Source organism: Orcinus orca, chromosome 14, assembly GCF_937001465.1.
Source record: "Orcinus orca chromosome 14, mOrcOrc1.1, whole genome shotgun sequence".
NCBI classification, from domain to species: domain Eukaryota; kingdom Metazoa; phylum Chordata; class Mammalia; order Artiodactyla; family Delphinidae; genus Orcinus; species Orcinus orca.
The window spans coordinates 30,376,862-30,393,630 of NC_064572.1; the positions used below are offsets into that span (position 1 = coordinate 30,376,862).

Genomic DNA, 16,769 nt, shown 5'->3' on the forward strand with positions numbered 1-16,769 from the left:
GACACTCACTCTGGGCCTCAATTTGCTTTTCTGTAGAATGGCATTATATTCATTCCTTCGGGTGTAAGTAGATAATATAATTCAAAAGCTTCTTTGAAAGGCTGCACAATACAATGTATTGTTAGTATATCCATTTCAAAAAGTAGCTTCACTTGCAAAAAGATTCCCCTCTGAATTTTTAACTCTCCCTCCAATATCACAGTCAAAATCCTGTTAAAGCCCTCAGCCGTCAACAGCTTTTCACAGCCTTCCTAGTAAACCAGGTGCACTTATAATCTTGCTATTCTGACCAAGTTGTTGTTTTTCAAGTAAAAAAGCCACAGGAGTCCTGGGAACACTTTTGCTGGCTTCATTGTCCCCACGTGCCACCACCACTCCACCCTCTCCCCACCACCCGGGCGCCTCCTGCCACCTCCACTCCCCTCAATGACATGTTTCCAAAGGGCTGTGGAGGCAACCCAAGCAGAGCCGCGCAGGCGTGCTGGCTGGCCTTCAGGGGTTCCCATCCTGAATTCTGGGGTTCCCAGAAGCACACCCCCACCCCAAGATCTGGTTTAACTCCCCACACCCAACTGGGGCAACTTGCCAGACTGAGGTCCTGGGAACCGGTGCACAGGACAGAAACCGCCAGAACAGGGAGGGGCAGGTGGCCTGGAGTGTGTGCTCACTGACTTGAAATTGCAGGCTGCTGTGAGTCCTACGGGAAGAGAGCAGAGCCTGAGAAGGGGCAGAGCTTCTGCACAGGCATGGCTCTGGCCACAGAGACTGGGACATGGGGCATGGTTACCAACTTCAGAAGCCTGAGTCACTGGGGACATGACACTAGCCCACTCCTGCTGGGAGTTCAGCCATCTCCCCATCAGGGTCGTCTTGATACAGATTCCATGTTGCACACTGTGTCTATGTTAGGAGTGCTTTCCCCAGAAGACACATGTAAATGCAGACTCGAATGGTAATGGTGCTATCTGGAGTTGTGCAAAGGGGCAACCCTACTCCCACCAACAAGGGAATATAAACTTCAAAAGTATTTTGAATCCAAAAAAAAAAAAGTATTTTGAGGAGAGTGACCGCTTGGTGAGTTCAGGGTCTCCTTTGGGATGATAAAGATGTTTTGGAATAGATAGAGGTGGTGGTTGTACAACACTGTGGATGTACTAAATGCCACTGACTTGTTCACTTTAAAAAGTTTAATTTTACATGTGAATTTCATCTCAATAAAAAAAAATTTGAGTATTTTAAGGCACTTGAAGGGAAAGTACTAATTGCTTTAAAAGATTTCCCACAAGTCAGCCCTCTGCACAATGAACCTCTATCCCCAACTTCCTGGGGTTGCCGACTATACCCAAACTGGAAGAATTAGGTTGCCTTAGAAGCCCACTTCCTGACCTGAGCTGAGGAAGAAGGGAAATATTCAGATACATCCAACACTCTTAGCACTTGTGAGAAAGGGGGTAGAAAGGTAGCATGGAGTTCTTCTGAAGGCTCACCCCAAAGGCCACCCAGATCCTGAGAATCCAGGTGTAGGTCTGCAGTTCTGGGAAAATCCACCTTCTTGCTTTATCCATTCATTCATTTATTCATCCAAGGAATATTCACTGAGACTCTACTATGTGCTAGCCACTGGAAGTTAAGAAGAATAGAACTGGACTTCCCTGCTGGTGCAGTGGTTAAGAATCCGCCTGCCAATGCAGGGGACACGGGTTCCAGCCCTGGTCCAGGAAGATCCCACATGCCGCGGAGCAACTAAGCCAGTGCGCCACAGCTACTGAGCCTGCACTCTAGAGCCTGTGAGCCACAACTACTGAGCCCACGTGCCCCCGTGCCACAACTAATGAAGCCCGTGCGCCTAGAGCCCGTGCTCCGCAACAAGAGAAGCCACTGCAATGAGAAGCGCACCACAAAGAGTAGCCCCCTGCTCACCACAACTAGAGAAAGCCTGCGTGCAGCAACAAAGACCCAATGCAGCCAAAAATAAATAAATTTTAAAAAAAAAGAAGAGTAGAACTCACCCTCAGGAAGCTCATGGTCCGGTGAGAAGACTAAAGGGGAAACAGTTATTAACAGAGATGTGCATGGGGTGTGAGGATGACCTGAGGGGGGGCACCTAAGGCATGGTGTATTGGGTTGGGCACTGGGGAAGGCTTCCTGCAGGAAGGGATGCCACAGCTGGGTCTCCAGGGCTGCTGGCAGGAGCATGTCCAGGCAAGCCTGACCTGCAGCCAGCCTAAGCCTGAGGGGGAGAGAAGCAAATGCAGGGTTCATAGGATCTTTGAAGGATTTGAAGAGGCCTGGCTCAGAGGCTAGGAGATGGAGCTGCCCACTCCTTGCAAGTACCACTTTTGGGACCCCCCCCCATCCCATCTTCAATGCAGAGAGAGGTGTGTGAGATGGTAACCATGTCTTTCCAGCCCCAGCCATGTGGAAGGGATCCTGCCCTTCACCTCACAGGATGAACCAAGACCCTCCACCCTAGCTCCTCGGAGGGGCTAACAGTTAGGAAACTCCCCTTCTAGATCCAAAGGTACTCCTGACAGACAATGGTATGGGGCTTTGCCCCCCTCCTTCATAGGGGTGAATAGTTTCAGTCGGGAAGCCACTTAGCCCCCCACCCTCATCCCCCTGCAGCCAGGCCTCCTAGCAGGTGGTTGTTTACCCTATAGCCCACTCTCTCCTCTGGGAAAAACCTCCAGGGTTAAGACTGCCTGTCCTTTTCTGAAAATGATGAGACAACAACATTAATGGATTTCTTTTGAGAAGAAACAAAATTACCCAGTGGCCATGAACATAGCCCTTCCCCATTATAAAAAGCTGTTTTATTAACAGAATGAGACAGTGAATGAAAAAAGCTGCTTAGCACGCTTCTTCCGTGATGGCTACTTATTGAATGAATGAATGATTCCTAGTAAACTGACCTTTCCAAAATGGCACGGATTCTTTTGCTTCTGAAACCTCTATTTAAAAACCTCTATTTTTCTTAGATTAGTGTTCCACATTTTTCTGAATTTTTTTTTCATGCGGGGTCGGCGGAGAGAGAGAGAAGAAAAACACCCTAAGTCTATATCCTGCTGTCTCAGATGTCCCCAGCCCAGTCAGCCTGGGAGGAGAGAATGGTCTTGATGGATTAATTCCCTGATCTTCAGTCCGGACAGAAAGACACACCCATACAGGTCACCCCAACTCTTTCCTTCCCACCTCAGTAAAGGGTGATTTCAAGAGGATGTCATCTACCCTCAGTCCTCCAAGCACTTCACCTAATTGCCAAGACCTGGTGTCTTTAAGGTTCCCAGCAAGTGACTAGAGCTTGGAGGATAGGAAGAAAGGGCCAGTGTTCAGGCCTTGAAAGCACCAGCAGCTAACAGACTATTCTATTCTGCAGCAGTCTTTAAGATATCTCCCAATCTGAGTCGTCTAATTTATTTTTTATCCATAAATTTGTCTGCAGAGATGGTTCTCCCATCTGGAAAAAGGGGATGGGGTGCAGGGCTTGATTCTGGTCGTTCACAGTTCTAAGTCTTGGTTTGCCCAGAAGGCCCACGGGCCAGCCTCTTTCTTTCTTTTTTTTTTTTTTTTTATATTTTTTTTCTCTTTCTTTTTTTTAATGGGAGGGGGTGTGGATGGCAGCGGCCGGACTCTTCCGGCGGCAAGTGTCTTCTGTCACGCGCAAGTCTGCCCCGAGGAGACGCCCGCCAGTCTGATCTGGTTAGGCTCTGGCCCTCCCAGGGACGGGAGCGGCTGATGTAAGTTTGGTTCTCTCTTCCATCAGGATCCTGTGACCCAGATTGATATATCTTTAAATAAATAAAGGTCGAATCCGTCCGATCCCCTTCCCACCTTCAGCAATCTCTGTCAGTCTTCGAGCACCGCCGTCGGGTCACATTTTCTGTGGCCCCTCCTGAATGACGAAACAGGGGATAGCGATTTCACTCCGGGGCTTTTCCGGAGATCTAGGTCTTCGGTCCTGATGCAACTCTCTGGCTCTTTTACACAAAGCGTTTTGGCGAAGAGGGGCGCTAGGACCCGGCGGACGCCCGGGGCCTCTCGGCCGCAGCGGGCGGGGGAGGCACAGCCGCACCTCTGTCCGTCCTTAGGGCCGGCGGGTGGGTCAGTGTGTCCCTCTGATATGGCTCCCAGCTCCAGCACCAAGCGCTAGGAACCGGGGCCCATCAATAGTCTTTTAACCACGTTTCCCAAAGCCCCTCCTTGGAGGCAGCTGGAGGCTGGGAGCGGACCCCACCCCCCCAATTAATCCATCCCCTGGGGCTGTAGAGTAACAAGCGGGCGGGCAGGTGGGGCCGCCAGGAAGAGGGAGCACGGTGCCCGGAGCTGCCCAGTCTTTGGACCCCACCCCCATAACCCGACCCTTCGTAAGGAAGGGTTAGCGTGGGGTACGTGCGCGAGGGCCGGTGGATTAACGTCTGCTCCCCGCGCCGCCGTCCCACTGGCATCCACTTGTGCGCCCAATTGTGCCCAGAGCTCGCAGGCTCTCAGATGCTGGGGGCAACCGTCTTCCCTGCTTGTTGCCCCCCTCAAGTTCCCCTGCCTCTTCCCCCGCGCGGCCGCGGCCTACCCCCTCCCCCAGCAATACGACCCTATAATAAACAAGTCTTTCCTAGATCCTCCCCTGCCGCGACCGCCCTCGGGGACCTTGGCAGCTGCAGCCGCCGCGGATCCCTTTCCAGAAAGGGGGCGTGGCCGAGGCTCGCGGGTTTGGCCGGGTGCTTTCTGGGGCCCAAGGGGGGCGGGGCCAGGCGGCTGTCACCGGGCAGGAGAGAACGTTGCGAACGTGCGCCCAGAGCCCATTGGTCGAGGTGGGCCACACTCCCGGGTCTGGATTGGGCCGCGGCGCGGAAGGGGTGTGGCCTCTCCCCACTAGTCCTTATAGGTCTCTCTGCGCTGGTACTAGGGACCGCGGCAGGCCGAGAGGGAGGTACGGGTGGGGAGAAGGGACAGGTCCGGGCAGAGCTCGGGGGTTGGCACCAGTTCGCGCACGCACTTGTCCCAGTTCTAGCTGACCGCAGTAGCTGGTGAGTGTCCCTTCTCTGTGTGCTGGTCGCTGCCCGGAGAGGCCTCAGCCGTGGGGATCCTAGCGCTCTCAGTCTGGAGCAGCCCCCAGACTGACGCCGGGCCCGCGCCGCTCTTGTCTTACAGCGTCTTCTGCGCTCCAGTACCCTGAGCTCATCTGCAAACGTCCTGGCGTCCGTCCTCACCATGCCTAGCCTTTGGGATCGCTTCTCGTCGTCCTCTTCGTCCTCGTCCTTGTCCCGAAGTCCCACCCCAGATCAGCCGCCACGCTCAGCCTGGGGGTCGGCGGCCCGAGAAGAGGCACTCGGCCGCTGCGCGAGCCTGGAGAGCTCGGACTGCGAGTCCCTGGACAGCAGCAACAGTGGCTTTGGGCCGGAGGAAGGTAAGCCGTGGGCGGGAGCCGGACGCGAATAGAGGGGCCGGGGAGGTGAGAAAGCACCGCGCTGGAAGGAGTCAAAGCCACTTTGGCTTCCTATCCCATCAGAATCCGGATTGTGGAAGGAGGCGGGCAGAGGAGGGGCATTGAAGTATAGGGTACGAGAGTGGGGCGGAAACTGAGGCATAGAGTGGGAAGGAGTGCTGCTTTCTTAGCGAAACAGCACCTCCCCGTTCAGAGCTGTTCTAACTGCCTCCCCTACGTGCTTTCCCTTGCAGACTCTTCTTACCTGGATGGGGTGTCCCTGCCCGACTTCGAGCTGCTCAGCGATCCCGAGGATGAGCACCTGTGTGCCAACCTGATGCAGCTGCTGCAGGAGAGCCTGGCCCAGGCACGGCTGGGCTCGCGGCGCCCTGCACGCCTGCTGATGCCCAGCCAGCTGGTGAGCCAGGTGGGCAAAGAACTACTGCGCCTGGCCTACAGCGAGCCGTGCGGGCTGCGGGGGGCGCTGCTAGACGTCTGCGTAGAGCAGGGCAAGAGCTGCCACAGCGTGGGTCAACTGGCTCTCGACCCCAGCCTTGTGCCCACCTTCCAGCTGACCCTCGTGCTGCGCCTGGACTCACGCCTCTGGCCCAAGATCCAGGGGTTGTTTAGCTCCGCCAACTCTCCCTTCGTCCCCGGCTTCAGCCAGTCCCTGACGCTGAGCACAGGCTTCCGAGTAATCAAAAAGAAGCTGTACAGCTCAGAGCAGCTGCTCATTGAGGAGTGTTGAACTTGGGTCTGGGGGGCCGATACTGACCCCATGACAGAGACAGTTGAACTTTTGGGGTGGACATTGGCAGGCAGAAGCTGAGGGACTGCTGCCTGTCGTTAGAAAACTGACAACAGCCACCTGTGGGGAGGAAGGTCAAGGTGAGGGGAACACGGTGTTTCCCTAGGAAGCTCACTGAGGTGTGGACAGGTGGCTCCCACTTGGGCTCACACGCTGCCCCTCAGTACTGTAGCATGAAACAAAGGCTTAGGGGCCAACCAGGCTTCTGGCTGGATGTGTATGTAGCATGTACCTTATTATTTTTATTGTTACTGACAGTTAAGACAACAGTGGTGTGACAGAGCCATGAGAGCAGCTGGGCTGCACTGGCATCTGCAAGGGATGTGTGCTCACGGTAGCTGGCTCTGGTGGGGGGGGGTCATCGAGGTGGTTTGTGTGTATCATGGTCTGAAGGGACCAAATGTTTGTTCTTTGTTGTTTTTGTATCTTTTTTTTTTTTTGATTGGAGCTTCACTACTGACCTGTTCTAGGCAGCTATCTTACAGACGCATGAATGTAAGAGGAGAAAGGGGTGGGTGTTGGGATCACTTGGGGATCTTTGACACTTGAAGAAAAAATACACCTGGGAGCTGCGTGTGGCCCATCCCCGGATGTGTAGTGAAGGGTTGAACTGTGAGGGGATGGGGCTGATTGGGGTGGGGGCTGGAACCCCTCCCCCAGAGGAGTACCATCTGGGTCTTCCATCTAGAACTGTTTACATGAAGATACTCGCTGTTCATGAATACACTTGATGTTCAAGTATTAAGACCTATGCAATATTTTTTACTTTTCTAATAAAAAAAATCATGTTTGTTAAAACGGTTGCCTCTCATCAGTGCCATGAAATAAAAGGGAGGGGGATGGGTGCTGGAAAAGGTGGGTTTCATCACACTCTGGTGCAGCTGTGTGTTTCTCTGTCCCTTTCTGGGGCTGCCTGCCAGCTTGGTCATGGAGGTATGTAGACTGAGTGCCATCTGTGTCAAAAACGCAGGCTCCCTTGGCTCTGCTGGCTGAGGCTACCAAGGGAAAGCACTGGAAAGCCCTGGAAGATAGGGAGTGAGTCAGACCTCTCAGAGCCACAGTCTCAGTAGAAAGAGCTCACCTGGCTGCCCTGGGTTAGAAGGGCCTGGTACAAAGGACTCCTGAGCCCAAGGTCCTTCCAGGCACTTAAAGGACGGCAAGAGGCTTTTTTCCTTGTGAAAAAAGGCACAGTTCTATTTGTTCTGCAGTGAAAATCACACATTTTATCTCTGGATATGAAAAGGCTAGGGAGCAGGAGCATTAAGAAACGGAGTTTGAAAAAGACTTAACTTGGTTCAAGCCTCTGACTAGACACAAAACCTAGGGCTCGGAGAGGGGCATGACCTCCAGGCAGGAGCAAAACACACAACATATGTAGGAGGTGTGGTGAGGGCTTCAAGAGCCCGGAGACTACAGGCCTGTCTTCATGAATGTTCTCGGTGACCTGGACTCATCGCACTCTCTGGGCCCCAATTTCATTATCGGTGAAATTGGGATGGGGCCAGATGAAGGCCAAGGCCCTTCCCACTCCTCCCTCCCAGTGACTCTCGGCCAGTCCTCCCACACCAGCCTCTGGAGAGTTGTTATCTCCCTTGTTTCTCTTCCTGGTCTCAGACAGGCCTTGTTTGCCCAACTGTAAAACAGTAGTTCTTCTACTTGATTGTATACTCAAATCTCTTGGGGCCTGAATTAAACACATATCTCCCTGCCTTGGAGGAGATTCTGACCACATGTGTCCGGGGCAGGGCCCCAGGAATCTGCATTTTCATCCAGGATCCTGACACAGGGTCTTGAACTTTGGGATGGTTTAGAAGACTCGCATCTCTTTGGTAGAGATGACTTGTTCCCCAAAATGAATGAACCGTTTAGAACTAGATTTGAAAATGGTGGTAACAAGGAATAGGGTGCCCAGAGTAGTTTTAAGAGCCCTTACTTCTTAGCACATCCTCCTAATAGCTACCCTGGGAGGGGTGGGTAGGGCGGGGGTTAGTGAAGTTTTACAGATTAGTAAACAGAGGCCCAAGCCCTTGAATGATGGTCTTCTTCTGACCATGGCTGACCTTGCCCGCTCTCAGCCCCTCAGGGTGGAGGTGAGGGTGAAGCAGGCTCAGCACTTGGGTGGTACCTGGGGGCAGTTTCCCAGGAATTGAGATCAGGGCCAATGCTCATGGCTGTGCTTCCCTGACCCCCAAAGAGGAAAACAAAAAGCCGTGTCTGGCTCCAGAACAGAGAGTCTCATTGGTGTTTGGAGGCAAGAGCTAGATGGGGAGGTAAGCATTAACCCTCTCCTAGACCGGGAAGCAGCAGGCACCCTCAGCTCCTTCTCTTAATAATTTTTCTTTGTCTTTAATTTTTGTCAATTTGATTCCTATGTGTCTGGGTGTGTTTCCCCTTGGGTTTATCCTGCCTGGGACTCTCTGTGCTTTCTGGACTTGGGTGGCTATTTCCTTTCCCATGTTAGGGAAGTTTTTGACTATAATGTCTTCAAACATTTTCTCAGGTCCTTTCTCTCTCTCTCCTCCTTCTGGGACCCCTATAATGCGAATGTTGGTGCATTTAATGTTGTCCCAGAGGTCTCTTAGGCTGTCTTCATTTCTTTTCATTCTTTTTTCTTTATTCTGTCCCACGGCAGTGAATTCCACCATTCTGTCTTCCAGGTCACTTATCCGTTCTTCTGCCTCAGTTATTCTGCTATTGATTCCTTCTAGTGTAGTTTTCATTTCAGTTATTGTATTGTTCATCTCTGTCTGTTTGTTCTTTAATTCTTCTAGGTCTTTGTTAAACATTTCTTGCATCTTCTCGATCCTCCATTCTTTTTCCGAGGTCCTGGATCATCTTCACTATCATTATTCTGAATTCTTTTTCTGGAAGGTTGCCTATCTCCACTTCATTTAGTTGTTTTTCTGGTGTTTTATCTTGTTCCTTCAACTGGGGCATTGTCCTCTGCCTTTTCATTTTGTCTATTTTTCTGTGATTGTGGTTTTCGTTCCATGGGCTGCAGAACTGTAGTTTTTCTTGCTTCTGCTCCTAAGTTCCTTCTCTTGGATGGTCAGATCGAGGCTGGAGGAAAACTTGGGCTCCCACGAAGTCTCAGCTAAGATGCCCTTTTCTGAGGCCAGACTGCCTTTCCTCATCCTCACAGGGCTTGAAAATACCCCCAAATAGGACAGAAAGACCTAGAAAATCCCCCCAAATAGGACAGAAAGAGCCCCAGGTTAGGGCTCTTAGGTCTCCTAAGATGTGGCAGGGAGCTTTGTCCTAGGTATTGGGCTTTTGAAGAGAAGATGGAACAGGCTCCCTTGTTGCTAAGACTGAAAGTTAATAAAGCATATGAGACTTCCACATAAAATCCAATTTTGGAAAATGCTTTCAGAAATCGTTCTATTTAGCCTATAAAATTTGTATTGATTCCCTCCCTTTGTATAGGATTCCCTCCCTCCCTTAGTTCTATTTCCCACCCCAACAGAATACTACTGGAGAACCTACCATAGCTCCCTATTATCAGATTCCACTGCCTGCCTTTGAAGACCTTTGGTATCAGGCCCTATTCACCCTACCCAGGCTGACAGCCTCTACCACTCTCTACCACTCCCCTGGCCTGCCCCCTCCTCTAGCCCCAGACTCTGCTTATTCCAGTACCCTCCACCAGGGATGTGATCCCCCTCTTTTGCCTGAAAACCTTCCCTTCCTTTAAGGCCCAGAGCAAGTTCCAGCCCTTTTATGACTCCCCTCTCCCTCGCCCAGCCTCATCCTTCACAATTGCAGTGTAGAAAATTCAGCAGTTTTCCAATCTCATTGTATGCACTTGTTTGGTATCCCACTCCTGGGTTCCCTTCAAGCCTGGCTGTCAGACTGCTTGATCATCTCCCTCTCCCTGGGCTCAGACAACACAAGATTCCCCCACCAGCCTCAGACTCTAGGCTAAGGAGAGAGGAGGGCAGGGTACAAACACTTCATTGTTTTACTCTGCCTGCCACCTAGTTTAGAGGAATATAGAGGTCCTAGAACGGAAGTGGTATCTTAATGCGTAAGACCACCATGCAGTAGAGTTAGTGAAATCTGGATTCAAATCCCGGCTCAGACATTTCTCAGCCGATAACCTTGAGCAAGTCACCTTCAGTTTCTCTTCTGTAAAATGGGGATAATAGTGAGGAAATGATGTATTCAATATATAAAGGTATAACTGGAGTTCACCACTGGCAGAGGAAGCCAGTGGCTGGGCAAGAGATGGGGGGCCTGGGCTGCGGTGGAACAGGCACCCTGTGATAGGGACCACCTTTGACTGCCTCACCTCTGGTCCGCCTTTCCTCTAACGTTCAAAAGTCATCATCTTGACAACAGTCACGTCAATATGTAACCTTAATAAATTCTGGTAAAAAACATCACTGTGAGCTAATGTGCTCAGACTGCTTCACTTCTAAGTGGTATTTTTCTAAGCCCAGTGTATATTAAGCACCCTAGATAAGGTTCCTTTAAGTCGACCTCATGTTTCAGAAGGAAATTTGAAGGCTCAGAGTGGCTCAGTGAGCAGGGCTGCAGGGCTAAGATGGGAAGTGTGGTCTCCTACCTCCTGGGCCTTTCACTCAATCCACTGAGCTCTCCTGGTTCCTCAGTTAAGGTGTCCTGGTCAGCCTCACCCTGCTTTCACTGCTGGAGGTGGCCAATGCTGCTGGGGCAGCCCAGTGGAAGGCTGCGAAAACATGAGGAACAGAAACCAGTCCTAAGTAATAGATTATTACAGGACTCTGTAATTATCCTGAAAAGGGGGCTCTTTATGAAGGAATCACAAATTAGAAAACAGTCCATTAAACCCAGACACGTCCACGCATGGGCCCAGCTGGGGAGTCTCCATCTCAGTCCCAACAATGGGCAGCTGCATGGAAACATCTGTGGCCATGTGGTACTGATGGCTCTGAGGGCAGACACTGATAGACTGTCACTTGATTACTGCATTCATTCATTCAACCTATATATAATTAAATGGGTCCATGGAGCTGCTAGAGAAAGCCAAAGTAAGTGGGAACCCATAAGAAGCTGATGTCAAAATCAAAATTCTCTCTCTTTCTCTTTCACACATGCTCCCACATAATCACACACATACATTTACAAGCAAAACTGTGGGGCATAAGAAAAAAGAGGAAATGGGCACACATTCAATTTTCCCTATCCCTAACTTCCCAGGGAAAAAAAAATCTAACAGTATAGAAGGATTTTTAAAATTTTATTTTATTTCGTTTTGGCTGCATCGGGTCTTAGTTGCAGCACGCAGGATCTTCGTTGAGGCATGTGGGATCTTTCGTTGTGGTGTGTGGGCTCCTCTCTAGTTGTGATGTGCAGGTTTTCTCTTCTCTAGTTGTGGCACACAGGCTCCAGGGCACCTGGGCTCTGTAGTTGTGGTGCGCGGGTTCCAGAGTGCGTGGGCTCTGTAGTTTGCGGCTGGTGGGCTGTAGTTGAGGTGCACAAGCTCAGTAGTTGTGGCACGTGGGCTTAGTTGCCCGACAGCACGTGGGATCTTAGTTCCTCGAACCTATGTCCTCTGCATTCGAAGGCGGATTCTTTACCACTGGACCACCAGGGAAGTCCCAATACAGAAGGATTAAAAGTATATAAGATAAAACTAATTAAACTGTATACTTCAAATGGTGAATTTTATTGAATGTAAATTATATCGTAATACCAGAATTTTTTTAAAGTATATATATACAAAAATTTAAGTGGATCACAGTCCTAAATGGAAGAACTAAACTATAAAAACTCTTAGAAGAAAATATAGGAGTAAATATTCATGATCTTGGATTAGGCAATGATTTCTTAGATATGACACCAAAAATACAAGTTTAAAAGAAGATCAACAAGTTGGACTTTATAAAATTTTAAAACATTTGTGCTCCAAAGGACATAATCAAGAAAGTAAGAAGACAGCTCACAGCCTGGGAGAAAATATTTTGCAAATCATATATAAGATAAGTGATTTTCACCTAGCATACATAAAGAACTCTTGCAACTTAATTAAAAAATGAGCAAAAGATTTGAATAGACATTTCTTCGAAGAAGATATACAGGGACTTCCCTGGTGGCAGAGTGGTTAAGAATCTGCCTGCCAATGCAGGGGACAGGGGTTCGATCCCTGGTCTGGGAAGATCCCACATGCCTCTGAACAACTAAGCCTGTGAGCCACAACTACTGAGCCCACACACCACAACTACTGAAGCCCACGCACCCTACAGCCCATGCTCTGCAACAAGAGAAGCCACCGCAATAAGAAGCCCATGCACCGCAAGGAGGAGTAGCCCCGGCTCACCACAACTAGAGAAAGCCCACTCGCAGTGATGAAGACCCAATGCAGCAAAAACAAAAACAAACAAACAAAAAAAACTTGTGAAAAAAAAAATTTTTTAAAGATATACGAACGCCCTATAAGCATTTATGAAAAGATGTTTAACATTACTGGTCAGTAGGGAAATGTAAATCAGCGCTACAGTGGGATACCATTTCATACTACCAGAGTGGCTATAATCAAAGAGGTGAATAAGAACAAGTATTGGCAAGGATGTGGAAAAACTGGCACCCTCATACATTGCTGGAGGGATTGTAAAATGGTAGAGCCATTTTGGAAAATGGTTTGGTAGTTCCTCATAATGTTAAACATGCAGTTACCATATGACCCAGCAATTCCACTTCTCAGTATATACCCAAGAGAAATGAAAACATATGTCCACACAAAAACTTATATATTAATTTTCATAGCAGCATTATTCATAATATCGAAGTGGAAACAACCCAAATGTCCATCAACAGATGAATGGATAAACAAAACATGATATACCCATATAACAGAATATTATTTGTCAATAAAAAGAAATGAAGTAATAATCCATGCTACCACATTTGATGGGCCTCAAAAACGTATGCTAATTGAAAGAAGCAAATCACAAAAGACCACATATTGTATGATTCCATGGATATGAAATGTCCAGAATAAGCAAATCATAGAAATAGAAAGATTAGTTGCTTAGGCCTGGGGGACTGGGAGGAGTTGGGGGTGAATGCTAATAGGTATAGAGTTTCTTTTTGGGGTGATGATAATATTCTAAATTAGTATATTCACAGAGTTGCAGAACTCTGTGAATATACTAAAAACCATTAATATAATAACTGTTACATAATTAGTAATATAATAATTAATATAATAAAATTAATATAATAGGTGAAATTTATGGTATGTAAATTATATCAATAAAACTGTTTTTTAAGTACATGTTTTTCAAATCCATAGAATTGAACACCTAATAAAAGGGCACATTTTACTGTATGCAAATTATACCTCAATTAAAAAAATTTTAACACACATGAAAAAGTACATAAAATGAGCTCTAGAAGTTTTAAAACATAAATTATAGCTCCATAATTAGGGTCCCATTTAGTGTAAATATGGTAAATTTTTCACTAAGTAAAGGAAAGCAAAGAGAAGCCATGAGCCTTTTGGTTCAAATTTTATATATTGTCTGTCTCTGCTAACAGAATGTCAGCCTACATTTTTTGTGTGCCTAGAACAGTGCCTGGCTCATAGAAAATTCTCAATGCACATGTATGGAAGAAAAGAAAGACAGAAAGGATCATGACATCTCAAATCCACCATCTCCTGGAGAGGCCCATTGGAGCCACTTCCAAACACTTTTTTTTAAAATTGTGATAAAATACACATAACATAAAATTTACCATCTTAACCATTTTTAAGTGTACAGTTCAGTAGTGTTAAATATATTCACATTGCTGTGAAACCAAGCTCCAGAACGTTTTCATCTTGCAAAATGGAAATTTTATACCCATTAAATAACAATATCCCATCCCCCCCTGCCACCCAGCCCCTGGCAATCACCATTCCACTTTGTGTCTCTATGAATTTGATGTCTCTAGATACAACACATAAGTGGAATCATACAGTATTTGTCTTACTGTGCCTGGCTTACTTCACTCAATACAAGGTCTTCAAGGTTCAATTATATTGTAGCAAATGTCAGAATTTCCTTCCTTTTTAAAGCTGAATAACATTCCACCGTATGGATATACCACATTTTGCTTTACCTTTCATCCATCAACGGACATTTGGGTTGCTTCCATCTTTTGGCTATTGTGAATGATGCTGCTATGAACATGGGTGTACAAATCTCTTTGAGACCCTGCTTTCACTTTTTTGGGGGATATACTCAGAAGTGGAATTGCTGGATCATATGATAATTCTAGTTCTAACTTTTTGAGGAACCACTATACTGTTTTCTATACAATTTGCACCAGTTTAAATTCCCACCAACAGTGCACAATACTTCTAAGCACTTTTATGCCTCTCCACATCTCAGCCCACGTCCAAATTACCCCAACAGTCAAGCCCACTGCACCCACGCCTACAGGTAGTAAGGTGTAAAGAGCCAAATGAGGGCGATGAATCTGCAGTATCCTATATGTTCTAGGAATTTGGAGACAGAGTGAGGACAGGTTCCCAGAGGAGGAAGGATGAGAGTTCAGCCCTGAGCATGTGAAGGCAGCTTTTCTCATTCTCTCACCTAGGCCTCCCCCCAGCCCACATTCCCATTCCCTCGGAGGGGAGGGGAGGGGAGGGGGTAATCTGAGGGCTGGTGACGGAATAGTAGAGCTGATTTGGGCTGGCACATCTCAGAGGACAGGAGAGGGGCTTGGGTTCCCAGGAGAGAAGGGCTGAGGACTGGAGAACCTGCCCCAGTGGCCCCTAACCAATTCTCAGCCTCCAAAAATTTTGACTTTTGCTATCACTGACTGAGCAAATATATTACAAACCTGTGACTTCAGTAACAATGTTAAGTGAATACATATTTTACTCACCAAAATTGCATCTACGGACATTTAAAAAGCAGCAGGACAAATGTGAGCCAGATGTGCTGTGCACACAGTGTACAGACGACACCGGGCAATCCTCCTTGGAACCTGCCAGCCCCCGGTGATAACTTCAAACCCTCTTTTAAGTCCCCCCAGAAGTTGGCAGCTGGAAGAATGGGAACTGCACACTCCACCAAGGGGCTAGAGGAAGGGCAGACCTAGGGCTTACATTTATCTCTACATCTTTAACTCACTTCACATATCAGCATTCCTATGAAGGAGGTACTGTTATTATTATTCCCATTTTACAGATGAGGAAACCAAGGAACATGGAGCAATGGAATGAGCTTCAACGGGAGAGGAGAGACCCGCAGTCTAGCATGATTTTGCCATTGACCTTGTTCCTTTATCTTTGAACTGAGGGGGTGGGACTGGATGACATCAAGAGCGATTCTTTACAGCAGAGCTCAGCTGCCAGCTGCTGTCTCTCCCCAGCCCCACCCTGTCACTGTTCCCTGGGTTCAAGCCTGGGGTGGGTTGGGGGCGGGGGCAGGAGGAAGAACAGAGGCCGCCCTGCAGGGCACTGGGCAAATGCTTGACTGCTTTCTGGGGCAAGTCCAAGTCTGGAAGGAGAACGTTAAGAAGAAATTTCCATGGCCCTTTCCTCAGCCAGGGATTTTCCACTCTGCCCAGGCAGACATGCCTCTCCCAGGACCTGGCAATCCACAGGTGTTAATGAACGGCTCAGCTGAGTGCTAGGAAGTGTGTAAGACCGGATTCTGGTTCCAGCCCTAGGAAAAGGGGCAAGTCTGTGGGGAAGGCATGACTGCCCCAGAAAGATGAAGAGGCAAGATGGGAACTGGGACGTTGTAAAACAAAGTGTTCAGTCTTAGAAGAATCCCAGAGAGAGACCAGTGGGGACAGGAACCATCAGGGGAAACTTCCTAGAAGAGGGGACCTGAGCTGGAGGGCCAGAGGAGGGAGGAGGTTTTCCGGGGCAGACAGGAGAGAGGAGAGCAGATGAGATGGGGAATAACGTTGGACCAGCTTTACAAAGGTTGCCATGAACACAGGGATAGTGCAGTGGCCAGGAGAGAGTTGGATGAGAGAAGTGGAAAGTTTGGTGAAGCAGATGGTGCAATACAGGAGACAGATTGCAGTCACAGGGGCTTCGCAGTGGCCTTTGCACTAGCTGTTCCCTCTGCCGGAAACACCCTTCCCTCACAGCGTCACGTGGTGGTTCCACGTCGGTCATGCTCCACAGGGGAACCTTCCCTCGCCACTCCTGCTACAGCAGCCTCTAGCAACATCTCCGTGCTTCATTTTCTCCCGAGCACTCACTACCTGCACATTCCCTGTTTCTTTCAGCAGCCACCTCCCTCCTGGAGGATGGGAGTTCCACGAGGGCAGAGGCTGTGATCTGGCTTGTTCTTCATCGACTCCTCAGAGCCAGGCACATAGCAGCCCTCCATAAATATTGTTGAGTTTAATTGAACTGCAACTGGGTGCTATGATAAATGGAAGCCTATAATAATATTGTCGTTTTTTTCCTGAGCACTACTATATGCCAGGTACTGTGCTAAGCGCTTTACAAACATTATCTCATTTATTCCTCTGAACAATTCTGTGAGGGAGGTACTACTATTATCTCTCTCTTAAAGGTGAGGAAATTGAGGTCCAGAGAGACTG

General features: G+C 48.5%; 1 protein-coding gene and 1 long non-coding RNA gene across 3 annotated transcripts in view; one reads left to right on the top strand and one right to left on the bottom strand.

Moving 5' to 3' along the window:
- The window catches only part of LOC125961112 (uncharacterized), a 72,649-nt gene that overhangs the window by 25,968 nt on the left and 29,912 nt on the right, over positions 1-16,769 (bottom strand). The window contains exons 5-6 of the long non-coding RNA XR_007471429.1: positions 10,798-10,920; positions 2,010-2,039 (exon numbers count right to left, since the gene is read on the bottom strand). This is a non-coding gene — a long non-coding RNA (uncharacterized LOC125961112). The remainder of the gene's footprint in view (positions 1-2,009; positions 2,040-10,797; positions 10,921-16,769) is intronic.
- DDIT4 (DNA damage inducible transcript 4) lies at positions 4,864-6,755 on the top strand. Of its 2 annotated transcripts, XM_004273146.4 has the most exons (3): positions 4,864-5,024; positions 5,149-5,404; positions 5,677-6,755. In XM_004273146.4, exons 2-3 carry the CDS (start codon positions 5,209-5,211, stop codon positions 6,168-6,170), a joined length of 690 nt encoding a protein of 229 aa, XP_004273194.1. In that variant the 5' UTR covers positions 4,864-5,024; positions 5,149-5,208; the 3' UTR covers positions 6,171-6,755. The 2 variants fall into 2 exon arrangements, with proteins under 2 accessions (XP_004273194.1, XP_033290047.1); XM_033434156.2 differs by lacking the exon at positions 4,864-5,024 and having other exon boundaries at positions 5,031-5,404.

What these genes read in the sequence shown, in the direction of transcription:
- DDIT4 (XM_004273146.4), top strand. Translation starts at nt 5,209, where the DNA reads ATGCCTAGCCTTTGGGATCGCTTCTCGTCGTCCTCTTCGTCCTCGTCC. An exon ending in TGGCTTTGGGCCGGAGGAAG is followed by an intron (nt 5,405 to 5,676) that starts GTAAGCCGTGGG and finishes TTTCCCTTGCAG; the next exon opens with ACTCTTCTTACCTGGATGGG.